The following is a 26,974-nucleotide window of genomic DNA, read 5'->3' as shown; positions in this document are numbered from 1 at the left end:
CCACCTGTCTGCCCCACCATGCCTGTGTCTGCCGTGCGGAGCCCAGCCGCTGCCTGTACCCCTCATTACGTCACGCCGTCCCGCGTTCCCAGCCTCACCCCACCCCCCTTCTCAGTAACGGACATTGTTTAGATGGGGAGGCACCTCCTCTGAACCAAGGGGGAAAGTCAAGGAGGGCAAAGTCCAGACACGGCGGGGGACCTCAGTCTCTCAATCTAAGTTGTACTCATCCAGCTGGTATGTCCCTCACAATGAACCTGATGACCTTACTCGGTTCCCTGCCCGTGCCCCCATCCCAGATGGGAGCCAGGGTGGGGTTCGCAGTGACCCTGGACGTTTATGCCGTGTTTACTTGGAGAGCCTTTTCTCCCAGAAGGCCTGGTTCCCTTCCTGTGCCGAGCTGGCAGCAGGTTGGCCGTCCTGGATGCCAGAGATGGCACGGGGATGGGCAGGCAAGGCCCCCAGGGCAGGACCACGCTCCCTCCGTTCCTTACGTCTGCCCCAGCTTGTGACTGCCAGCCTCTCAGAGAGCCCAGCCGCTGCTCAACCCCAAGTGCATATAATCAGCCCTCCACACCCCAAAAAGGGAAACATGCCCCCTCGGAAATGGTTCTTCCCCCAGTCTCAGCTGGAAGCAATGCTGTCTTGTCCTCCTGGAGCAGCTGAACATATACATAGATGTCGCCCCTCCCTCCCCATCTGCACCCTGTCGCGTTGTAGTCGGATTTGTCTGTTTATGCTTGGATTCACCAGAGTGACTATGATAGTGAAAAGAAAAAAAAAAAAAAAAAAAAAGACGCATGTATCTTGAAATGCTTGTAAAGAGATTTCTAACCCACCCCCCCATGGGAGTCCTAGATGTCTCTCACCCCCCAGCTGGGACTTGGATCCAGAAGGCCAGTGTGACTCTCTTCTGTGGGGCCTCCCAATTTTTGAAAGACTTTCATCAACATCTGGGACCCAACAGAGACCAGATGCTGACATCTGAGAACCCTCAGCTGCAAAGAAGGCCTGAAGCACAGGAGGAGGACAGAAGTTATGGTACCCCCTCCCTGCCCCCGGGGCTCCCTTCTGTCAGGCAGGGGGCAGTGTGTCTTGTGGTGAAGATGGCCCTGGAGAAGCCCCACAGCAGCCCTGAGAGAGGGTCGTACAACTCCCTGCGTCACGAGTGCCCGCTGGGGAAAGGTCTGCAGCCCGCCCCTCAGCCGGGGTCCCGCTCCAAGCTCTCCCGCGGGAAGGCTGGCCCAGGCCTCCCCACCAGGGGCCTGACGGCCAAGGCAGGGGTTGGGGTGCACTGCCTGCCTTGGACCAGCCCCAGGGGCCTGAGCCGCCTGACAAGGGTGACAGGTCAGGAGACACCATTTCCAAATCCTTGGCCAGAGCCCCTGCTGACCTTGCATGAAACCCATCTCCTGCCATGGGGAAAGGGAAGCAGCCTTTGTAGAAATCTGCTGTTTGAAGAAAATCAGCAACCTCGGCCTGGTTCTGCCACTTCTGATTTGGGTACGGTTAAAGGCAACCCTATGGGGCTGGGATGGAGTCCAGGGCCAGACGCTTCATCTGCAGCCAGAGGATCATCTGGGCCCAAAACTTCCCGCAGTGAGGCTCTCCTCTGTCCTCTGAGTCCCAGTTGGTCTTGGAAGGGTTCTGAGGAAGAAAGAGGAAACTTGGTGTGAAGATCTGGTGGCTGTTAGAGATGCAGCCCCTCATTACTGCCACCGATTCTGGCTGCATTTCCTGAACCTCTCCCTGCAGTTTCTGCGCCCCGCTCTTCAGTACCTTATTCCGAGGGCCTCACTCAGCGGGCACCTCGTGTGGCGTGGGCTGTTGGGAGCAGCCTGACGATCGTGGTTTAGGGTCATCAGGTCAGTGCTGGCAGGGAGCCTGCAGAGCGCAACGCTGGCTTGGAACCGTCAACGAGGACAAACCCCCCTCCCCAGGGCTGGGCACTCCCCCACCGCCGTTTCTTCCAGGGTTGGTGTCCCTCGGGTGGGCTAGATAGGATACACTATCCGCCTGGTCGCTTCAAGCTCTGCATTCACTTTATCAAAAGTTCCATTTAAACTGGCTTCAGTGGTGAGACTATCCTGTTTGCAACTGCTTGTTGGGCTCCTGGTGGGGCGGTGGGGGGAGAGGAGCCTGTAGGAGAGTTACCACTGGGCAAAGGGGAGTCTTGGAGAGCAGGAGTCCAAGGCCTGGTAACACTTTTCTTCCTGATTTCAACCACGTGTGCTAGAGGTCCCTTGGGATTTCACCTTCTCACCAACAGGTGCCACAGGCTGCCAGCTAGTTCCCATCATCTCCTTCCCGGCCAGGTGCAGGCAGTGAGGCTTGTGGAGGAATCCGGAGATATGGTTGCTGTGACCTGCTGCCCTTTTGCGGGGTTCCCAAGCCCACAATCATGCCTCCCAAACACGCTGGCATCCTTTCCTTTAAGCTGCTGGCACCTCCACGTCACCTTTCCCACCAGCTCCGGACACACAGCCTGTACTTCTAGTAGCTGCTAAGATCTCGTCACCCTTTAATCTCTGGCCTCCAAGGAAAGCAAAGAGGCAGGGATGAGGGCAGAGGTGGAGGTCATCAGCTTGTCCTATCTACAGATCTGTGGCTTCAAGAGACTTCTGGTTTCTCTTCAGCTTTGAAAAGGGTTACCCTGGGCACTGACCCAGAGTCTCACCTCCTAATGGACTTAGCCTCGTGAATTTGCAGTGTTGGGCAGGACAATTTCTGGCACTTGCAAGTCCCATGATTTCTTCGTTAATTTTGAGGGTGGGGGGAGGGACATGAAACCATCTTAGCTTAGCTTCCTGTCTGTGAATGTCCATATGGTGTATTGTGTGTTTTAACAAATGATTTACACTGTTGCTGTAAAAGTGAATTTGGAAAATAAAGTTATTACTCTGATTAAATAAGGTCTCCATGTATAGATTCAAAGGACCAGAAAATGATGTATGATTTGCAAGTCCTTTCCCAGCCTTAGAGAACTTAGCTCACAGGAAATGACAATATTGTTAAAACCTGGACATCATGATTTACCAGCTGGGTCTGGGGCCCTGAAGGTGAAAAGAGCTCTCAGACTTATTCATTTTCAGGTGATTCTCTCATTCTGGTGCTGGCAAACCATCCTGGTCCAACTCAAAGGGCAATACCCTTGTGGTTGAGCTCACAAGGCTGCACTCAGTTTTTAAGACCCAGCCCACTGTATTCAAACCTGAGAAGGCTGGGGTGGCTCTATGAAATCTTTTTATCCCTGGAAATTAGCCTAGGGGCCTGGGGCTGAGGCAGAACACTAGGCCAATCAGCTGAATGAATGGCTAGATTCCTTCCAGGATTACAGAGCTGCTTTCCTCTCTCCTTTGAGCCTTATGATAGATTGGAGAGTGTTTGCTAGATCAAGATAGGGATACCAGGTAGCCCTTGGCAATGCTACAAAGGAAAACAGAGCAGAACCCATCATATTATTGTTCCTTAATAATTAGGTCAAGGTTGTAACACTCAGGCCTTTGATTTTTCATACAGTTTCAAAATACTACTTTTCTCAGCTTTTCCTGATGTGCTTTAGCCACTGCAGACAGAAGCTTAAGTAGAGCAGGTCTTAACTGCAACTATAGAAGCAGCAACAGGGCAGCCAAAGAGAAATGCTACCTCAGAACTCGTAGGTTTCATAGTCAGGAGAGGCAGCTGCATTGGCTGTGTCAACTTGACTGCTATGAAAAAAAAAAAAGGGGGAAAAAAGGAAGTAAAGAGAGAAGCAGGCCTGCCCACTTATTCATCTTGTACAAAGAAAATCAAGCATAGCCTCCTCAGAAGGAAAGCTGCTGAGAACCAGCTCAGGTTCCATGCAAAGTATATACATGTCTGCAGTGACCTCAACCCCAGAAAAGGTTGATGATGGAAAGTGAAATCTCCATTAAAGAGCAATTTAGAATAGATAAAAAAACGTCACAGTGCTGGCCGGCCTCACTAGAGGAAGGAACATTAAGAGCAGTGGATCAATTACTTACATCCAACAACAACAACAAAAGACGATTTACGAAGACCCCCTTCCTCCTGGCGTCTCTTACCCCCACCCCGGTGAGAACCACTCTCTCTCTCTGGTGACCATCAGAGGACCCTGCCCGGTGCCCAGAAGACAGTGGAGACTCCCCAAGGTTCAGAGCCAGCGAGAGGACCCAGAGAGCTGCTCCTCAGCCACCACCAGTACCATGTGTCCAGTAACAAGAAAGGCCTGGCATGCAACATTCTGTAACTTTTTTTTATTATTTTTTTCAATTTTTCCTTCCTTTTTTTTAAGCACTAGTCTGTGCTTTGCGAACAGAATCAAGACATTAACAAAGATCAGCTTCTCTGAAGAAAAGCATTTCTATAGAACAAAGACAGCTACATGTTTCGCTGCCAATACACAGCTCAAAGCAGGAAAAGAAAATATTTACAAAATACAAGGTTTTTTTTGTTCTTTTTTCTTTTTTCTTTTTTTTTTTTTACAATGCTAAAAGGGTTATTCAGAATTTTCAACCTTATAAATAGAAGAAGCACTTTATGCATAGGGATATGGTGCATTATTGTTTTTTAAAGAAACAATGACAAACCCTTTAACTTGCAAACAGAATCAAAAAAAAAAAATCACTAATGTTGAAAATTGTGAAAAAACCCCAACCATTAAGCAGTTTGTCTACTATTTTTATACGATTACAAAATGGCAAAAAAAAAAAAAAAAAAAAAAGTCCTTATTGTCCCCCTTTTTGGTGACGTGATCATAGATGAGACAGGCACAAGGTTAACCCGGGGGAGGGGGGGTGACGGGGCGTGATGGGAACCACAGCTAGGACCAGACAGTGTTACACAGGCAAGGGAGCTCGGAAGAGGAAGGAGCTGACAGACACTGACAGGGAACTGGCTGGGGGTGGGGAAATACGACCAAATGACTCAGTGAAAACAGAATTATATACGAGAGATGGCTGCTCATTTCCAAGACCAGCTAGAGTCTGCAGGGGAGTGGGAAGAGAGGTTAAGTAGTCCTAACCCTACCTCCATAGACCAGGTTAGGTGGGAAAAAGGTTCCAAGTGGAAGGACTGTGCGCGGGGGTGGGTGGATGGTGTGGGAGAGCAGATGAGAGGACACGAAGGGGCAGGATGGGGACCTGAGCGGCCGCAGCCAGGTTACCGCAGTTAAGGAGTCAAAACAGGGATGATCAAATGCAGAGGAAACCCAGAACAGGTCTCCAAGACCTGGGTGACAAGGGGAAGCCATTCTGTCAGCTGAGAGCTGGGTGAGAACAGCTGGCAGTTAGTTCGGGCCAAGAGGCTCTGGTGGAGGTGCTCCAGCCCAGACGACCACGGGGACCGAGCCGGGAGGGCCGGAGCTGAGCCAAGCAACAGAGGGGACGGGGTGCGAGCCCAGAGCGCACTGCTCCCTCCCACCCTAACCTCAGGGGGCGATGCTGAGCTGGAGGTTCCTTTCCCTCTGCCCGCCTGGCTGTCCCACGCTGCCCACAGGGGCGCGAGAGAGGGGTGATCATCCAACATCGCTAAGTCCAGTGATTCAACAGTGCAGAGGATGTGCCAGGACCAGGCCAGCAGGGTCTTATCCTGAACTGTTTGCCAACTGGAGGAAGTGCTCAGGTGTGTGACGATAAAACATGGAAACCAAAACATAAACAAAACAAAAATCAAAACAAGAAAAAAAATATCAAAGTAGAATCTAAATTCCTTAAATTCACTAAAAACTGTGAAAATTTTCGGCATATGATGTTTGAATATCAAACGCAGAGATCTCTGAAGCTTTAATGCCAATCGTGAGTCTGTCTAGATTCTCCTATCCCACTCATCTGTGAGCTGGGCGCTGCGCTGTGACTGCCGCCGCCAGATGCCGACTCTTGAGGGGAATGACGGGAGGCGAGGTGGGTGCCGCCTCTGCCTCCCGGCCAGTCTTGCTGCCTGAGGTGCGCCGAGTGCAGCGGGACGCCCGTTCCTGTGCATCCAGTTGGTCCTCACTCTCTGCCTGGGGACTGTACGCCAGGGGGAAGGTTCGCCGCTCCCATGGCTGGACAGACTGTGGGCAGACAAGATGCCTTGGTGAGGACCCAGTCCCAGCCCGCCTCCTTCCCCAGACGTGTGGACGGGAGGTCATGGCCAGTCTCTCTGGAGTTCCTGGGCTGGCCCAGAGAAAATCATCAGAGTGGGCAACCTTTTAACGATGGCCAGTTCCATGGTACCTTCAGAAAGTCAACTTCAAGTTCAGTCCCCTGTCCCCTTCAAATTGGGGGGGAGGGGGGGATCCATAAAATGAAGACCCATCTTGAGCAGGTGCTGCCCCCCAGCAATCCCATCCGCCGCCCCGCTAAGCCCACGGAAAGGCAGCGTTCCTCACCTGTTCGTCGAGCCCCAGCTCTGGTGTGGAGCAACGGGTGTCTTCGCTGGCCAGGTGTCGGAGAGTGTCCCGAGCCACGGGAGTGAGGGGGGCTGAGTGCAGTTCTGGGCTAATGGGGCTCCTGGGGGACTGCCCGTGGGAGAACTCGGACAAAGAGTGGCTACTGCTGACATCAGGGGAGGCGGGTTGAGGGGTGGAGGGGTTGGCACTGCCCAGCTGGGGCGTTGTCCGGCCGTCTGATGACCTGTAAGACCTGTATACCAAGAAGCGCAAATCTGAGTGCCTGGGTAATAGGGAATTTCTTATGTGTTTGTTTTTTGGGTTGGGGAGGAGGCATGAAAAAAGCTTCCCGACCAGAGGAGCTGAGGCAGACTGACACCAGCAGTTCTCTCCGAGGAACCACAGACCCCTCACTTCCTACCACTGCCGTGCACACGGGCCGGCACACAACATGGCATCTAAGAGCTGTGTACGCCTGTCATCCCAAGAAAAGGCCACGGCCGAACAACGCTGGGGGTAATCCCTGGCTCAGTGCCCAGTGGATTCACAGGGGAAGGGGAATTAGCCCAGACTTTGAAAACTGCAGGCAAAGAAAAAAGCAAAAACAAGAGCCCTAAATATTTCTACTTAAGAATCCTGAGGGCTTCTCACTGTAACACTAAAGGGAGAAGAGGGCAGGACAGTTCTTCCAAGTAAAGCAAGACCACAAAAATCAAACTCTACTGTTCAAAGGAAGGTTAACTTGTGGTGAGGCCTCCAAAGCTCCTCTAATCCAATCACTACAACCCCCAATCAGCCTCCAAATGCCACAGACAGCCTACCCCTGGACCCCGGGAGATCACCGGAGTTTGTCAGAACTGGACAGTCACCACTCAGCAAGGGTCCAGCATTTGACTGCTTGTACCCTCATTAGTCCCAACAAACACCACAGAACGTCTGCATTCTCGGCCATCAACAGGGAATGAATATGAAGAACAACTAAGTGGCAACTCCATGGACACAGCTAGGGTCCAAACTCCCCGCTGACCCTCCCTCCATAGGCCCTGGAGGCCTGTGCCTGCCCCATCACCTGCTGCCCCGCCGCTGAGGGGGCACACTCGTGGTCCACAGCCACCGAGCCCTCTCCATCTCCTCACATTTGGCATGCAGGGCGGCGAAGGCTGCGTCAGACAGGTCCTCGATCTGCAAAAGAGCATCTTCATCGATCCCCCCTTTCCTCCAGGAAGTCAAGTTTAAGTGCGTAGACCAATTCTAGAAGCAGCCCCACCCCACACTAGGCTCTTCCTGGTCAGGACAGGAATACAATGAGCTTGCACTTGACACCCACAGGTCTTGAGGCGTCTGCAGTGTGTGCACCCACGAGTGCGCGTGCTCTTCTAAGAGGGAGCGCCCAGGCCCTTACCTCCTCATTCTCCTCTTCAGGACTCCCCTTCAGAGACCGAAGATCAACCTCCCGCCAGCTGCAAAACCAGGAAGGAACAATTGTGAGATGGCAGGCAGTCTGGGGCAGGATAAGCACATCCGTGCAAGAACGAGAGCTCTCCACCTGCAAGTGACACTGCTCTCTGCTGGGCCTGCTTAGCCCTGGGGCCTCTCTAAGAGGTCCCACACTCAAATGCGCACAAGGGGCAGAAACAGGGGAAGCAGGCTGAGGGTGGGACTAGAGCTGGGAGACTTACAAACTCAAGCAAAAGAACCTGTTTAGAGGGGCCAGCACTCCCCAGCACCAGCTGATCGCTACCACATGGGAATGCGTATACAGGGTTGCCCAAGCTTTTGATGTGTCAACAAAAGCTGGAAATAAACATTCATATGTGAAATCTTGCTTTGATGCTAACAACAAATTCAATATTTTAAAACATATTTGTATGCATCAAACAAAACATGTCTATAGCCAGTTTGTGGCCTGTGGTCTGGTTGGTGCTCATATAATGGAAGAAAATTATGTAAAGAAATAATTTCACTCTGATCAGGTAGACCTTCTCTTAAAGAGAAGACAACAGCCGAGGCTAGGCCCCAAAGCTCAGTGACCAGGAGAGGGAAAGGGGCAATGACAGGAAGACCAGCAAGAAGAGCCCATCACCCAGGGCCTCTACCTGGGAGTAAGGATCTCCTTGTACTGTAGCTTCTCTACACGGGTGGTTGCAGCGACTGACATTGGGATGACAATGTTGTTAATATCGAAAGAGCTCTCTCCCCTTCTCCTCCTTACCGGTTGCTGTAAGACAAAGGCAAGTTTAAGAGGCAGGAACAATTCTACATACCTCAAATCATACATCTGAGATTTAAAACAGGATCACCAATAACCAGGAATCTGGGTCTTTGGGTAGGGCCCAGGCAGGGATGGCAGCAGCTGCTTGCACCCAGGAGATGGTCTCCCAACAGCAAAGTGCTCAGGGGAAATGCTAAGTGGTCCTGAGGAGTATCTTCCGTTCACAAGTCTCACTCGCACCCTCTTTCTTCATGGGCTCGCGTGAGAAGAGACTTCTGCCGAAGCTTACAGGGGTGGGTATCCTGGGGCCTTGAGTCAATTGCCACGGTTTCTACTCCTCCACGCACAGCCTTAGCCTTATTAACAACCACACCCCGCAACTAAATCCTCCTTTCTGCTTCCCCTTTTATCTCTGTCTATGACACAGACCCATGGGGGATCCTAAAAGCAATGCTTCAGCCTAGTGGTGATTCTTCGGGTTAAAAAGATAAATTCCCCTACCCTGAAAGATGCCCAAAGGACAGGCCCAGCTCAATGGATCATCTAACCTTGGTTGTCATGGAAGCCCCTCCTTCTCGTAGATCTGAACTCTTCAGCTAAATCTGTACCCACCATCTGCTCAGCCCTTATGTGATCTCCCCCTTTCTGGCTGTTATTCTGAGGGAAAGAGGTGAGCGCATTCTAGCTATACCAACAGAGGTGAGTGGAGGGCAACGGATGAAGAAGCCTTGGCTGTACAGCTCACACTCCTGGAGAATGGAAATTTGCTCTTACAGGAAGTTAAGATCAAACTCTTGGGAAAGAAGACTAACAAGGATCCAGTATCAGAGGAGGAGGTGGGCATCTGCAGCAAGTGGGAGACCGGAGGAGGAATAAAGCAGGGAGCCAAAGGGCATGGTTTCTTAGATGAAGGGGCATGTCCACGAGCTGCCTGTGCCCAGAGAGCAAACACCCTGCCCTGAAACAGAGAGACTGGCGATTGAGCTGTGAGAGCCCAGAGCGGAACAGTGGGGTGACATGCTGCCATGGTGACAATACAGCTGCAGACACCTAAGAGGCTACATTCAAACCCAAACCACCAAGTGTGGCCAGGCCAGAGGGAAGGGGTTAGTGAAGGAAGATGGGGAAGAGGTTGTTCCCTACAGCTAACCTCTCTACTCTTTGTTCCTAGAGGGGGATCTATGACTGATTCATCGTATCATTTCAGGACCTTCTCAGAAAATGTTGAAAGGCAATGTTTCCTGGGCCAGGATTTTAGCTGCTGTCACCTATGATTTCAGGTTATTACAATGTCTTTTTCATCTCAGTCTTCTCCTCTGTCAGTAAGAACAGACTGTCACTGACTTCACAAATTTAGGGTAACTGGTTAACCAAAACGGTTGAAGAGACTTTTGCAAGTCTTGCCTGGCTGAGGATTAGCGACCTCACACTCAAAGGCCTCTGTCACATCTCTGCTGAACTTATACACCCCACTACAAGAAGTGTACCTTAAGAAAGCCTCAAGAGATAGCTTTCCCTTTATCTTGGTCAAGAATGAATGTGAAACTGCTGGCAGAAACAGGTTATGTACCTTCCCTGAATCTTCTTGGGCCTGCTGTTAGTGCCTTCAAGGCAAAGCGACAGGAGCGGGTTGTGGGGTTCAGCAGGCTCCAGCTCCCACCCTACATTTAGATTTCCCAATTCCCTAAGGCACTCATTTGATCTAACTTAACTACTTTCTCCTGTTTAGAACGAGGTGGAGGGCAGGTGATGGGAATGAAAAGTGGTTCCCAAACCTGGCTGCACATCAGACGCAAGATGAGGAGTATATTTAAAAAAGAAAAAGAAAAAACAGGTTCAGGGCCCCCTCTCTTCTAACTACCAAATTAGAATATCCAGGGCTTCCAAGAAAGAAAAGAAAAAAGGCCATGGAGGTGACCCTGGCGCGCCTATCAGCTCTTGTGGCTTTCTGTGGGAGCACTACCACATACACCCCACCCCTCTCCTCCCCCACCACTTCTCCAGTGTCTTGTAGCTTCTCTACCTCATTTTAACTATCTGGCCTATCACTCTTCTTGCTATTATATAAATCCAGATTCTCTGAAAAAATCTGGCAGCAAGAGCCTTAAGGGTCAGCACAGTGCTATATACAAAATTTGTACTCATTAGACAATAAGTAAAAATTTCAAGTGATCCAGGCCTCAGTTTACATTCTTCAGGCACAAGAGGGCGGCAGGTGAAAAAATACTGAAGTCTCACCAAGTCTCAGAGAAGACTTCTATTAGAATTAGCCTCTTTAAAATAGTTTGGTTGGGCTTCCCTGGTGGCGCAGTGGTTGAGAATCTGCCTGCCAATGCAGGGGACACGGGTTCGAGCCCTGGTCTGGGAAGATCCCACATGCCGCGGAGCAACTAGGCCCGTGAGCCACAACTACTGAGCCTGCGCATCTGGAGCCTGTGCTCCGCAACAAGAGAGGCTGCGATAGTGAGAGGCCCGCGCACCACGATGAAGAGTGGCCCCCGCTCGCCGCAACTAGAGAAAGCCCTCGCACAGAAACGAAGACCCAACACAGCCATAAATAAATAAATAAATAAATAAATAAATAAAAATAGTTTGGTTTTTCTGAGACCCCCTACTAATGGACAACTGAGTTAGTGATAGATACTACAACACCTATGGAGACAAAATCTGTGGGTGTGGGAGGGGAGGAAGAGAGAGGAACAAGGAGGTCATTTGGAAAAGACTCTGACTTTTAAGAGTAAAGACAGAACAATGTGAAGAATTCCTACCTGATTGCAGGAGCTCAGTGAGCACATTTTGTGGGCTTAGAAGTTTCTTGATATAAGCTCTGAAGGGGCTTCAAAGCACCTGTATAAGTCACCTCTGCAATGCCCCAACCTAGGCTCACTTTGTGCAGCATGATGGTAAGAGAACTGGCTCTGCAGTCAGACTGCCTGGGTTTGAATCACAATTACACCCTCACAAGTCACCTCACTTTATGCAGCTTAACCTTGGAAAGACTCAGTTTCCCTGCCAACAAAACGGGAATCTCTTATACCACCTACACCTCAAAGGGCATTCATTACAGGATTGAATGAGGTAACACACATAATGCACTCAGCGCTGACACAACAAACATTACAGTTGTATCGTTTTATTATTACTATCTCCATTATTATTATTATTACTATATAAAGGACCCTTTTAGTGGGCACAAAGCAGCTACAGGTATATGTGTTCAAGGAGGCACACACTGAGGAATTAAAACACTAGAATGATATTAATGTGAATGTGTGTCTGGAATGGCCGTGCAAACAGCTTTCGGGATGGAGTGTGCTACCGCAAAAGCTGATCAGGGGCCGAAGAGCCTCCCGTTACGAGCATACTACATGTCAGCGCTGCCGGTGTGGCCTGCTGGATCTGTAATTCTGCTCTGTACTCCTAAAAAACATGGGCTCTATGTCCCGCTTCCCTTGCAAGCACCCTAACACACCCAGTGTTTATTCTCAGCACTCCAGCTCCACTCCCCAGGAGGGTAAAAACAAGGAAATCAAACGTCTCCAGTGCCCACAGGCATCTCTCTTTTATCCCTCCTCTCATGTTTACTTAGCCCAACAGAGTTAGAGTCATGATATTGTTGAGTTCTGTGTGAAACTTAGTCCCACGCATCCTGAATAGTCATAGATCACCCAAGAGTCTGTCTCTGCATCAAGCTTTCTATGGCTGGCTCAGCTCAGATCCATCTCTACTGTGAAAAACAACTCAAGGAAAACAACGTAATGGAGGATCAAACAGCACCACTTTAACTTGAAAAAGACAAATACGCCAAGATGAGTCGAGTCCCCATAACTGCCCTGGCCCTTACAACCCTCTCTCTACACTGTCCTCCAACCCACTGGAATGAGCTGTCACTGCAGAGGGGCTGTCCAACTCCACGCAGGTACTTACAGACGTGCTGGCTGTAACCTGGGGACTACAGCTGGTGGGTGCAGAGGTGTCTGATGACGCGGAGAGCTGTCGCACCAAGGGACTGTGTGGTGGATGCTGGGTGGCCGCCAAGTAGCTGGAACTGCTCAGGTCCGTGTGATGCTTCAACACTGCAGAAGTCAACAGAAAAGAGGAATACGTGGCTACCTCAACCTGCTCTACTTCCAGCACAAGCCAGGAATGCCAGCAATATGCAGTAAAGGCAAAAATGCTTTCTAAGCCTAAAGGATAAAAAGATGAAGCAAACTGGTTGACGGGAGGTAGGGACGGAGCAGAGGTTGCTAGAGAGTAAGAAGTGACCTACACTTAGAAGCAGTAGGGCCCCTCTACTCTGCCTTCCTAGAAAGTGAAGCACAAAGCTAAGGGCAACTATAAGAAGCCCAGGCTGCCCCAGAAAGCCCTGAGCAGGTGCAAACGAAGGCAGAGGTGCCGGGCCTGGCCCTACCTTCACTTCTCTCGGATGAATGGTCTCGCAATCTCATTTTGCTGTGGTTTGGGTCATGCACGGGTGGCGGCGGGTTGAGCGAGCGCTCTGCTTTGGGCGCTGTCACTCGCTCCACCATAGGCACGGCCCCCACATCGTCTAAGTGCTGCCTGTGGGTCCTGTCAGGCCGGGTTTGGTGATGGGACAGCTCTGAAGAGGGGAACAGAAAAAGAGCTGTGAAACACCTTCTCTCAATCTTTTCTTATTTGAGTTCCGAGCTCTTCAGTTCTCTCTAGGTCAGTGACATAGACACCCAGGGCAGCAGGACAGTCCTCTGGGGCTGAAGCTTCTGGCAAATAACACACTGGCCAAAACAGGCCAGGGAGCCCACAGGGCTCTCAACCAGAAAAAAATGTGACATCAGACTACAGAAGACAGCCTGCCCACAGATGGACCCAATGCCATGCCACAGTTGGCTGTTCACTGAGCCCCAAGATACATGGTGTCTGGAATAGCTTTCACAGTCCATCCGAGAGCATCTAAGACAAGTAGGAAAAGAAGACTGTGAGCTGAATTTACATCAGTCAACTGCTTCTCCCAACCCCGACACAGTGCCATGGCCATACCAGTAACCTGAGAACATAAAAGGAATAGGAAAGTAATTGGAGGACTCTCTGGACCCCTGAAACTTACTGGCTGTTGTCAGGAAGGAGTTGACCAACTTGTGCCTGTCTTTACGAGTTGGATCAGGGAGACTGCCTGGCATGGGTGCTCTGTGCTTAAGTGAAAACTTTTTTGGAGGTTTGATTTTGTCAAAAGGTTTGTTCTGCCATTGAGATTTCAGCATGCTCTGGAAGTGCAGGCTTGTGGGAACATCTGCAAGAAACACAAAACACTGCGGTTTTAGTCCAGACACCTGGGCTCTGGGCTCTTCTCTCACGAAGTGAGGCGTGTTCACGGCAACTCTGGCTCACCGGTGAGCGAGACCCACACTGCACCCTTCTTCGAATTGCCCAGTGGCAGGAGGACCCAAGCAGGGCAAGCACTGTCATGCGGAAGATCTGTTTATTGGAACTTTACTGAAGGTCATTCTTTTACTCACAGACAAGTCACTTGCCTTTTATTTGCAAGTTCCAAACAAAAAAATCTAAAACACCTTTTGTTAGATTGATGAACTTTTCTTTGTTCCTGTGTTCCACTAAGTCTGTTAACTTTATTGGTTTGAAAGATTGATAAACATCCTGTTTTTATTCTTCTTGAAACTGAAATATTTCAACCTACTTCTTTCTATCAACATAAAGTTAATCAGGATATATTCATTCAACAACTACTTACCGTCTATTATTTTATCAGGCACTGTACTGGGTACTACATCTTCCTCTAAATAAGAACTATACTATTCTCCCCCCTCCTTCCTCCAGACCCTTACCACCTCCCACCTGGGGATTATCTAGGTTTTTAAGTGGATTAGTTAATATTCAATATCATAAATTAATCTTTTAGACTTAATTATAATTTTTTACCTTCTTTGGGGGTTCACCACTGTTTCTTGCATCTTTCCATTTTGTTAGTTTCCTCTTTTATTTTCCTAAGAACGTGGCCTTGAGTAATTTCTTTAGAAATAGTATTTCTAGATTAAAACCAGTTTTCTCTCAGACTTTAAAGCTATTACTACAGTGTCACCAATAAGATGGAATCTGACTCATTCACTTGTAGGTGCTCTGTTTCTTCCTTTAAACTTCTTTTGGGGGAAAAAGCTTGCTGTGGTACTCTACAGGTCAATTTGGGGAGAACTCTAATACCGAGTCTTTCAATCCATGAACGTGGTACACCTCTCCATTTATTTAGGATTTCTTTAATTTTCTCTCATCAGTGTTAGGTAGTTTTCATTGTACAGTTCTTTAAAAAAAAAAAAAGTTATTTATTTATTATTAATTAATTTACTCATTTAGCTAGCTGCACCAGGTCTTAGTTGCAGCATGCGGGATCCAGTTCCCTGACCAAGGATCAAACCTGGGCCCCTGCATTGGGAGTGCGGAGTCTTAACCACTAGACCACCAAGGAAGTCCCCATTGTACAGTTCTTATACATATTTTGTTAATTTGATATTTTTGATGACATTATACATGATAGCACTTTTAAAAATTTCAATTTATAATTGTTTACTGCTAGTATGTAGAAATACAGTAATTTTTAATATAGTGACCTGTATCCTGTGATCTTGCTAAATCCATTACCAAGTTTTTGTTTGTTGTTGTGGTGTCCTTAGAATTTTCTACATACACAAGTATGTCACTTACAAAAAGCTGTTTTACTTTCTTTCTAATTCGTATGCCTTTTATTTCTATTTCTTGTCCTATTATACTGGCTAGAACCTCTAGTGGCAATCTGAAACTTACATCTTCCTTTTTATAGTCTCATTCTGAAACTTCACCACCATGGATATAGGTGTGGGTCTTTTTTCAGGGTTCTAAAAAACTTTCCATGGTCCTTTTTAATCTGAAGACCAGAACATCTCTCTTTAGCTCCCAGTTCCTCCTGGGAATCATTAACCACCTGGGACATAGTCAAAGTCAAAGCCCCTGGGACTTCCCTGGTGGCGCAGTGGTTAAGAATCCGCCTGCCAATGCAGGCGACGCAGAGTCGAGCCCTGGTCCGGGAAGATCTCACATGCTGTGGAGCAACTAAGCCCGTGCGCCACAACTACTGAACCCACGTGCCACAACTACTGAAGCCCGCATGCCTAGAGCCCATGCTCTGCAACAAGAGAAGCCACCACAATTAGAAGCACTTGCACCAGAACAAAGAGCAGCCCCTGCTCGCTGCAACTAGAGAAAGCCCAGGCGCAGCAATGAAGACCCAATGCAGCCAAAACTAAAATAAATAAAATAAAACAAATTAAAAAAAAAAAAAAAAGGTCCCAGCCCCTGAGTCCATACCTGCTGCTGTAGCACAGAATGAAACACCACCACTTTATGGAAAAGGGGAATAATCCAACCTAGCTATATTCCAAAACAAGTCCAAACTTATCACCCAGGCAAATGCCCAGGTCCCATCCCTACTTCTGTGTCCTTTTTCACTGTGGGCAAAGAACCTTCCCCTACCAGCTCCTACCCCATAGGAGTTTACTCAAAAGCATGTGCTTTGGGCTCCCCCTTTTTCTAGTTTTATTTCTTCACAGTTATCCTGTTTGTTTTCCATCTTTCAAAAATCACTCCAAACTCTATTCACCAATGGCATGCCTTCTTTTTTCACAATTGTTAGAGGTTTATTTAGTGTATTTTCTAAACATTCTTGGGGTTTTGGTGCCCAGGGAGGATAGCTGATGTGCTTAATCTGAGCTAGGAATGGGGAGCAAAGAATAGGGGAATAAATGAACATTTACTAAACCCATTATATTGTGGCTGGCATTGTGTATTACTTAATCTTCAGAACAATTCCATGATGTAAACATTACTATGCTCCCTTTAAAGCTAAAAACATATTCAGAAAAGTGAATTAACTGTCAAGGTTACACAGTTTAGTAAGTAACAAGCAACATTCAAACTCAGGTCTGTAAAATCCTAAAACCTATACTCTTAGTCACTACACCATGAAATTATTCTTTGGCCCAGAGAATGGAGCAGTTTAATTCTGGAGTGAAATCTGATATTTCTCAAATTATTCCCAAGGAACTGGAGAGTACAGGATATTTTTCAAAAGAGTTCTGCAGTGTAAAAAAGAGACTCCTTCCTATAGCATAGACCATGTATTTCATGACACTTCAAAGAACAAGATACATCTCTGGGAACAGTGCTATCTTCTGAAATTTTTTCCCATAATCATTCTTTCTTTTCTACACTTAAAAACAAATTCACCTATCCCAACCCTTCACATAAATATATCAGCTTTCAGCCAGGCCAATGATATCAGAGCTCATTGTACTCCCAGCCCTTAGATCCCACCCAAGGCCCTCAATAAAATGGTTTGATTTTCCCATCCCCCAAAGGTCAAATGTTAAAAAAAAAAAAAAAAAAAACTCCCAAATAAGAATTAAGTTTAGAGGTATTAATGGTAAAAATTCCTTGCTCTAACTCAGAGTGGTTGGGGAAAAGTATATAGGAAATAAAGCATCGTCTAGAGGAATTCTGAAAGCTGGGCTGAGCTTGAAGGTATAAAGAAGGCTCAAGAAGTGGGAGAGCACCTCCTCTATATCCCAGGATACCCCTTGGTCAGCAGGAGAGTTACTCCCCCTTGGCAAAGGTTGTTTTTTTTTTTCCGGCCGCGCCACGCGGCATGCAGAATCTTCCCTGAGCAGGGATCGATCCCCCTGCATTGGGAGTATGGAGTCTTAACTACTGGACTCCCAAGGAAGCCTGCAAAGGCTGTTTAATGGGACTACAACAAAAGCACAGTAGTTTCATTTTCTTTTCCTTTTATTTTCTGCAGTCACTGTGCTCCCAAATCTGAAAATTAAGCCAGGGAGAAAAGGAAATAGGATATGGTTATGGTGGAAATAAGTAGTCCTAGACACGGGTCCTCGTCCCATCACTGAGTAGGAGAAAACAAGAACAAATCACTTAGCTGGGCTTTAGCTTCTTCATCTGTAAAATGAGGCAGCAAGACTTGATCAGAGCTGGTAACATCCTAGCACACATGCTCTAGCTCTCCTCTTTTGTTTGCTGCAGGCACAGGCTACTCGCAACATTCCTTCTGTTGTACCCCAAGACCTTAGACCCGTCTCAAATTATTAATTAGTTAATTAAATCCAGACAGACACCATCAATCAATTCGAGTTAAGCATAAGAGAGAAAAGACATTTATATGTTATTGCTAGACCAGATGACTACTGAGTCTCTCAACTCTAACATGTTAATTTCAATAAGTCTTCAACTAAAACTCCACTCCTAATCCCCTCCCCTCATTTAAATGCTCTGAAGTGGAAGCTGGCACAAGTGTAGACCAGTACTGCCTTGTGCTCTGGAGCTGAGGTATTAAGTAGAACCAAGAGCAACTTCCCCTATAAACCCACCGAGTAAGCAGTTAGGGATAATAACAAACTGTTTAAGGGACTCAGGCTGCTAGAAGTTTGCTGTGTTTTAACTGCTTTCATATAAGAGTAAAGAGAAACCCAGTTAAATTCCCCAGTCAGTGAACAAAAATGATCTCTTAGGAATTGCTGGTCTGAGTTCCTGTTCTGAGTAATAACACCTGGGATCTACAGAGCTACAACTCTGAAATAGATTGGATATAGAGGACCTGAAAGTAAGCAAAGAGTTGTAAAAATGGAAGAGAACACAGTAGGGACCCATTCAGCTAGAGGACTCCACACATTGCGTACCTGCATAGGTAATGGCTATTAAAGTGTATTATCAAACAGGAAGGTGCAGATCCTTGAAATGCAGATCAATGACAGGAAACATCATCTTAGGTTACTATTTCCTCAAACAAAATGAAAAGACTTTAACCTCAGGCCCACTAGGGTCTGACACTCCAAGATTAACCTGTTTTACTCATTACTTTCCACCATTTTCTCAAGAACACTTTCTTGTGGTGTTTTGTAATGCTCACTTCCTCCTCCTGCTGGTAAGGTGCAGTGGCCTCATGTATACAGCTAATTGTCTTGGCAAGCTCTCGCAAAAGAGCATTGATCTTCACAGCCAGCAGGTGGTGCTCTTATTAAGCACAAACCTAAATCTGAACATTCTTTTCCCCAAGGTTATACATCCTCTACATTTCAAGCTAAGGATTAACTGGCTTGATTAAGTGAGGTAATACGGAAACAAGCTCCTTTTTCTGGAGAACTAAAGGGTTATCACACCCTAATGTCTCCACCTTCCAGTCAGGCAGTAGTTCCTCAAATTAATGGGAGCGGCTGAGGTGTGGCAAGATGGAAGATAGAACTCTAAGATTAAGAGCTGCAGTTGGTTCCCATCCTCACAAAGTACACAAACTGGTTAGGAAACATTAGTAAAACTCTACATGAAAATGAAAAGTTGGAAGTCCTGCCATCTTTAAATATATTCTAGAGAAGAGGCTGCAAAGGGGTGGCCCAGAGGTCAGGTCTGGAGCACATGTTTGACCCACACAGGTGTGCTGGCTGCTAGTCTTCACCATTACTCACTATTCCACACAAAGATATTTGGGGAATCTCAATACTTTAGGAGGTGCTATTCACATCTTTGTGGCCCTGTGAATCTTCCAGTTTACAAATAGATAGCATTCTGAATGTGGCAGTTGTTTGGATCAAGTCAAAATTATCCCAATAGTCACAATATTAGATACACTAATTAGGGCCCCAAATCAACCCACATAAAGTCTAATTTATCCATAGGCAGATATGTTAATCATTCTACTTGGTATATATACTATTCCCCTGTACAGTCTCATAAGGAGAGTTTAACGACCAACTCGCTTGTCCAAACCCCAATGTCATGGTTAGGAGGGGTGTGTGTATGTGTGTGTGTGTATGTGTGTGTGTCAGAGAGAGGGGAGAGAAGGGGGGAAAGGCAGGAGGGGGAAAAAGTGGTGGGGGAGACAAGACAGACACAGAGAAACGGCAGGCAGGAAAATGAAGACCACGGAGACCACAGAAAGTGGTCTCCTTCCTTTCTCCCTCATTTGCTACCTATAGTTGCTTGGAATGGAATGGAGTGGGGAAGTATAAGGTCAGCAGTCAGATTTATAGATATGATGCAGTCAGAAGAACAGAAAGTGTTAATAGGGAATGGGTACCTCCTAGCAGAGATGCTGAATGATGGAACAGGAGATGCCAGGCAGGCGTTTTGGGCATATCTGATTGGGGGATGGGAGAGAGAATTCACAACTATACATGGTAATACTGTTGACAAAGGAATGATCACCATATTTATCAGCTGATATTCAATGAGTATGGAAGAGACCTTATCAGAATCAGATATAACTACAGGCTTCAGCCTTCTTTATTCAAATATGAGACCATACAATTCAATATTGTAATCCTAAGAGAGTAACTCAAGAAATGTTCCCAAATCATCCTGGTGTCTCTGTCTGTAGCTAGAGTCTGGAAACAGGTAGAAACCTGACTTCTCTTAATATCCTGGCTGGGGAGAAACATGAACTATAGTGAAAAGAAGGACAGGTATCAGATGACCTCAGTTTGAATTCTGGAGCCTTCTACATTAGCTATGTAGCCTGAGATAAACCACAACCTCTCTAAGCCTATTTCTTGATCTGTAAAACTGAAGTAACTTTACAAGATTACTGAGAGAAGCAAATGAGACAAGTATAAGAAAAGTGCTTGTAAACTATAAAACGCTATACAAATATTATCTTAAGTTATATAAGTTATAATCCAAATGGCAAGAAAAGGTAAATGTCAATGACTCTGGAATCTGAAGCACAGAGGAAAATGTTTTAGTGTTTTCTACTCATTATGTTCTAAAGTTTATTTACTGCTCCACCACTCCTGACCTAAACCCCTGCCTAGCTTGCTATGCATATGTTTCAAATTTCTAAGTATTTCCACTCTTACTAGAAGTCATGTGGCAGCAAGAATATTATGCCATGCCTTTCTTACAGTTGAAGGGAGTCATGGTAGTAAGGCTTAGAGTAGCTAAACAGATTTAGGTGACCAAGAAAGAATCCAGTCATTTGAAGAACAGATAAGGAATGAGGGGATTACAGTCATCTAATGTTTGATTAATTAGAAGACGGGATTCTCCCAAGATAGTTTATCAGTAATGACTGTTTTTGTAAATAAAGTTTTATTGAAACAGCCACACCCACTTGCTTATACATGGTCTACGACTGCTTTTGTGCTACAAGGGCAGAGTTGCCTAGTTACAACATAGACTAAACCTAGCCAGTATGATCCATAAAGCCTAAATTATTTAGTATCTGCCCTTCTATGAAAAAGATAATATACTACTGATGCTAAAAAAAACTTGGGTTTTCTTCTCATGTCAATAAGTAAATCTTACATCCCATATAATTCGCATTCCCCAGACTCCTATTTTAGTTATCTTCCTTTCAAAAACTTGTACGGACTACCTGTAAGGTGCTATGAAGGATAGAGCAGGAAGAAAAACATGGTCCCTTATCCTCAGAGAACTTAAAATTTAACTAATGGAAAATAAGGTCATAAACAGCCATCATATAAACCATAACATATAGATAAAATAACACAGTGATTCGAGAGGAAATGCTTACATTCTGTAGGTTGGGGCCAGATCATGAGATTATTTGCAAATCAGTGAAACAAATCCAGATTATGAAAACACTGGCTTCCTGTAGTCTATAGAACAGTTTTCAACATTTTTGCTCATGTACTCCCACCATTTGAAATGTAATTTTTATTTTATTTTTTAAATTTTTAAATTTTTTTGGCCACACCACAAGGCTTGTGGGATCTCAGTTCCCCGACCACGGATTGAACCCGGGCCCTCAGCAGTGAAAGCATGGAGTGCTAACCACTGGACCACCGGGGAATTCCGAAATGTAGTTTTTAAGAAAATCATAAACTCAAACAGTTGTAAAGGCTGTATTTTCTAGAATACTACATGCATTAAAGATATTTATACCAACACCTCAGCATGTACATATATAATATTTACCTTAACTAAAAAAAATCTTTTACACCTACTTACTTATTCAATCAGACTACAGTCACAGTAAAATCTAATTTCAGTTGTTAATTCTCTCTCTTTTTAAAACTTAAATACTGTACAGTTGACGTGCAATATGTTAGTTTCAGGTGTAAGTTATTAATTCTCTAAATATTTATTCTAAGGTGACAGAAAAGGCAGAGAATCTTGCCATAAGTTATATACAAAAAAATAATGTACCCCGTCTTCATAATTTTTTATTCAAAACTTTCTTTTGCTTAATTCCCACAGGATTCTTCTTCAGGAGCCATGAATTCTGAAATGGTTCCTTTGGTGTCCCTACTGCCCAAGGTTTTTATACTCTGGGGGGCAAGACCCACAGCAAGACTCAATATGGGTAAGAGGAATGACTTTCATGTAGTGCGAGAAAAGCAATTATGAAAAGGGAGGTGGAAAAGGAAAACTGGCAGACACGGAGGCTTATCAGGTAGACCAACTTAGCAGCGCTGCCCATGCTGTTTTACATCATGGCACACACAGATAATACATTTTTTAAGACAGACTCTGTATAACAGACCAGGCTCCAAGCGTTGTGGCTGGAGGCAACTGTCCTAGCCTCACCACTTGAAGTGTTAGGGGAATTTCTCTCTTAGCAAGCTGCAATGTTTTAGTGGCACATTCCGGTCTGGGAGATCTGTTTGCAAAATTCTAAGAGAAGACCTTTGTTGACAGCAATACCTTGACAGTACCTGGGGGTTGTACCAGAATCTTGGCCGACTTTCTTTCACTTTGAACCCTTTAAGTCTCATGTATTAGACTTTATATTATGTAGACTTTCTTACCATCTGGAAATGCTAGAACCGGGTGAACACAGGAATCCAACTGGGAAAGGCGTTCCAACAGAGGGGCTTCATAGTGGATTTCTGGAGGCGTGGAGCTGGCACTGCCTGAGCCGCACAGTGCACAGGAGGGGTTCACGTCACAGCCAGAGCGCACCGTGCTGTTCCGGTGAACCTGTGAAAAGTCAGACGAAACTGACAGTTCAATGTCTGATAAAAACCCAGCTCCCCATTCAGTATCTCAAAGATTCAAAAGGCCCTCTCTAGGGACTTCCCTGGCAGTCCAGTGGTTAAGACGCCGCACTTCCAATGCAGGGGGGCGCGGGTCCGATCCCTGGTCGGGGAACTAAGATCCCGCATGCCGCGTAGCGCGGCCGGAAACAAACAAAAAATCATTATGTTGTACACCTGAAACTATATAATGTTATATGTCCATTATACCTCAATAAAATCAGAAATAAAAGTGACCTGCAAGCTAAAAAAAAAAAAAAAAGCCCTCTCTACATATATGACACCGCTAACAAAAAGTTTGATCAGTTTGTTAAAAGATTTCCATTTCTCCAACACACTAACCTTCAAAGTAATTAAGTAAACCTGCTTCTTCTCCAATGAAGACATCAAGTTACGTGAAGCCCTTAGGTGCTTACCAAGAACACTTTACAAAACCTGTATGTTTCTACCAGCTTGATGGTTTTCCACCATCTGCTAAGGTGAAGAGCTGGCTCCAGATTTCTGGGTGAAACATGACTTTGCACTCTTCAGCAACTTCATCCACCAAAGAGCCATACTAATGAACAACCAACCATACCTCTCCTGTTCTTTTCGCATTTCCTGCTATAAAAAGACTTCCAGGTGGCCTGAAACAACATGGCAAATTTCCGTGGACTCATTAGCTACTCTTTAACCTAGCCTAAAAATCTACTGTTATAAAGCTCATACTTAAGTAATGAAAATGAATTTGGGATGGTGAGTGTTCATATCCATAGTCTTTGTGTTAGATTAATTCCAATGGGATAGAAATCATTTCCATTAAACTTCCTTTGTATACATGTGGGCAGGATAAGAAATAACCTCTCCAGCTAAGTCCACAGTCAAAAATAATCTAAGTCTTCAAAAGATTTAATTGTTAAAAAAAAAAAATGGGATTTTTATGATTTTGTGCTTTGAGGAGAAAACTTCAGGTCATGCTGAATGCAGGATCCCTAGGTTCTTGTGTTAGGATGAACAAGTCTGGCATTTGCCAAATCATGACCACAAAAAAGTCATCTGGGTAGCATGCAGTCCTAGAAGAAGGAACTTGTCTGTGGAATGACACTATGACAAGGGATGCTAGAAGCAAGGGTAGTATCATAATAAAGACAAAAGGGTAGCATCAAAACTCTGTAACAACTGCGAGAGGTGCATTTAGCTTCAGCACACCCAACTCTTGAAAGCTGTTTGCCTTCACAGACACGCACAGAAGAAAGATAAATATGAGAACAATGCGGTCTTTATCAACATTCCCCAACTGCCTCCTCCTTGCAGCGACATAGATGGGTGGCATTCAAAGAAGGCCCTGTGAAGGTTAGACTGGGCAACTTACGCTAAAGTGAAAGAATTCTAATAAGCTGCAATTGTAGATGGCTTTGAAAGGAAATTATACCAACTAAACACACACTTCTGTGTAGACATTAACTGGTACTGTTTTGGGAAAAACTACCTCTTGCAACCTATTTAACCAGGGCTGGCTTTCTGGGGGAGATAACATTTTGAGGCAGAGAGAGAGAGGGGCCTACGCTGGCAGGGACAAAAACCACAGACTGCGCAGGAGATGAATGGGAGGATTTAGGAAATTAGAATCCAAAAATGGCACCAGAACTTTAAACACCGACAAGATTAGAAAAACATATAAAAATCAGAATAAGAGATCTTAAAAGGGAGGTATATTTTCTCCTCATAAACTAACCCATGACATCAACTAGCTCTCCAAGTGGGCAATGCACAGCATTCCATTTTATAGACTGGATGTAGAGTAAAAACGATATGGCAAGATGAACAAACTAAGAGAAAGATTAAAATAAAAGCTGAAATTACCAAAAGAAAAAATATGTGCTTGAAACAGCAAATTTAAGAACTGCTCTTTGGGAGTTTTTTTTTCCCCCCTTCCCAAACCCACCTCAAGAATGGGTTAGATGGCTTCCCTGGTGGCGCAGTGGTTGAGAATCTGCCTGCCAATGCAGGGGACACGGGTTCGCGCCCTGGTCTGGGAAGATCCCACATGCCGCGGAGCAACTAGGCCCGTGAGCCACAACTACTGAGCCTGTGCGTCTGGAGCCTGTGCTCCGCAACAAGAGAGGCCACGACAGTGAGAGGCCCGCGCACCGCGATGAAGAGTGGCCCCCGCTTGCCGCAACTAGAGAAAGCCCTAGCACAGAAACGAAGACCCAACATAGCAATCAATCAATCAATAAATCTTTAAAAAAAAAGAGAATGGGTTAGATAGGAACACAGCAATTAATTAGATAAACTGTAAGACTGGCCTAATAAAGAGAAAAAGGAAAAAATGCAAACATATAAGAACTCCTCAAAAAAGCACTAGTTAATTGATAAACTGGATACAGGATACAATAGTGTAGACACATACACACAGCCAAGTTAAAATAAAAATAAATAGTCTTGACATAATAATGTTATCCAAATAAAACACTAACATGTAGAGAGATGCAGAGAGAAGGAGGATAGAGGAACGTGCAAGAAACCACTGACGTGGTTATGATGGCAGGGAGGAGATTAAGGAGAGCTTTCATTTTCCACATTATGCATTTCTATAATGTTTAAATGTTACATATTTTTATATTCAATCTAATCAGAGAATACAATACACATGCCTTAAATAAAGGTAGGGGGTGAGACTAGTCTTGTGTCCTCAGTGAAGTCTTTAAAAACATTGAAGAACAGATCATTTCTATTCAATTAAAATGGCTGGTGCTGGCATAAAGAAATTAGATTTCTATAGTCCTCTTAGAAAAACAGAATTGACTTAAAACCTGATAAAAAGTATGTGCAGGGCTTCCCTGGTGGCGCAGTGGTTGAGAATCTGCCTGCCAATGCAGGGGACACGGGTTCAAGCCCTGGTCTCGGAAGGTCCCACATTCCACGGAGCGGCTGGGCCCGTGAGCCACAATTACTGAGCTTGCGCATCTGGAGCCTGTGCTCCGCAACAGGGGAGGCCGCGGTAGTGAGAGGCCTGCGCACCGCGATGAAGAGTGGCCCCGCTTGCCACAACTAGAGAAAGCCCTCGCACAGAAACGAAGACCCAACACAGCTATAAATAAATAAATAAATAAAAATTAAAAAAAAAAAAAAAAAAAGTATGTGCACACATACTTACACACCAATCTTACTTTTGAATGAAAAACTGTGAAGTGTTAATAGAACCTAGACGTATACAAAAGTATCTTAATTTATTAAGAGATAAATTTGGGGAATTTTTTTGAAGGACAGTTTGGGCAACTTTAAATATACACACACAGAAATAAGACGCCAAATTATACACATGTATTTATTTATTTATTTATTTTAAAAACCACAAAAAAATAAAAACAACCTACCATGAGCAAGTGGGATTTATTCCTGGATATCAAAAGTATTCGATATTAGGACATCAATTAATACAATTTCACACTGCCCATTCAACATCTCCACTTAGATGTCTTAACAGGCATTCAGAGTTAGTGAGTTAACACTGAGCTCCTAACTCTTCCCAACTTCCAGTTGCTCAATCTTAAATCCTTGGACTCATCCTAAGCTCCTTTATCATACCCCAAAACCAATCATGAAATCCTATCGTCTCCACCTTCTAAATGTATCCAGGATCTGACCACTTCATACCATCTCAACTGCAGTCACTATCTTTTCTCATATGCGTTTCTTAAATAGCCTCCGAACTGGTCTTCCTGCTTGTCCCTCCTTCCAGTTATTTGACACAGTAGTTGGTGTAATCTTGTTTTACAACCTCAGTCAGACCATGCCAGTCCTCTGCTCAAAGCCTTCCAATGGCTCCTCATCTCATGAGGAATAAAAGTCAAAGTTCTTGCACTGGTACACACAAAGCCCTATACCACCTGTCACTTCTATCCCCTCTCTGACTTCATTTCCTGCTTCTCTCCTAGCTCACGCTACCAGTTCCTCTGACTTCCTTGTTTCTTCCCCAAAATGACAGGCAAACTTCCGGATCACAGGCCCCTGCACTTGGCTCTTCTATTAGCTCCATGGTCATTCCCTCACCTCAGGTGTTTTTCTCAAGTGTCATCTTCCTAAAAATAACTTTTATTTAGAAACATACAAGTGACAAAAGAGTCTATTCTTGACTATAACAACAATAAAAAAAATACTGGAATAAGTTTAACTAGAAATTTTAAGCACAAAGCTTAAAGCTATTATTAATATTCTACAAATTAATCTATAGTCTTAAACTCAGTAGGTTTTTGGTACAGAAGAGAGAAGAGGCAAATGTAATTTAAACAAACTACAAACTGGAAGAATAAATGCCAAGGGGAAAAGTTCCCAGAAATTTTCTGATAAGCAAAGGTAGACGGGAGTGATTTGCCCTACCACATT

The 26,974-nt window shown here is 45.4% G+C and overlaps 1 protein-coding gene across 7 annotated transcripts in view; it reads right to left on the bottom strand.

Moving 5' to 3' along the window:
• Positions 1-441: 441 nt before the first annotated feature.
• The window catches only part of KANSL1 (KAT8 regulatory NSL complex subunit 1), a 191,422-nt gene continuing 164,889 nt past the window's right edge, over positions 442-26,974 (bottom strand). For 4 of the 7 annotated variants that reach the window (XM_082373768.1, XM_082373766.1, XM_082373769.1 and 1 more), the window contains 9 exons: positions 22,379-22,550; positions 13,666-13,848; positions 12,994-13,182; positions 12,510-12,658; positions 8,467-8,588; positions 7,773-7,830; positions 7,440-7,552; positions 6,371-6,623; positions 442-6,052 (listed from right to left, as the gene is read on the bottom strand). In XM_082373768.1, coding sequence (XP_082229894.1) covers positions 5,825-6,052; positions 6,371-6,623; positions 7,440-7,552; positions 7,773-7,830; positions 8,467-8,588; positions 12,510-12,658; positions 12,994-13,182; positions 13,666-13,848; positions 22,379-22,550 — 1,467 coding nt within the window. In that variant the 3' untranslated portion in view covers positions 442-5,824. The remainder of the gene's footprint in view (positions 6,053-6,370; positions 6,624-7,439; positions 7,553-7,772; positions 7,831-8,466; positions 8,589-12,509; positions 12,659-12,993; positions 13,183-13,665; positions 13,849-22,378; positions 22,551-26,974) is intronic. The other 3 variants (XM_082373770.1, XM_082373771.1, XM_082373772.1) reach the window with 2 other exon arrangements.

The sequence above is a fragment of the Balaenoptera borealis genome (assembly GCF_965194805.1).
Source record: "Balaenoptera borealis genome assembly, chromosome: 20".
NCBI classification, from domain to species: Eukaryota; Metazoa; Chordata; class Mammalia; order Artiodactyla; family Balaenopteridae; genus Balaenoptera; species Balaenoptera borealis.
Note: the sequence above shows the minus strand (reverse complement) of the source record. Positions and strands in the feature narration are given on the sequence as shown.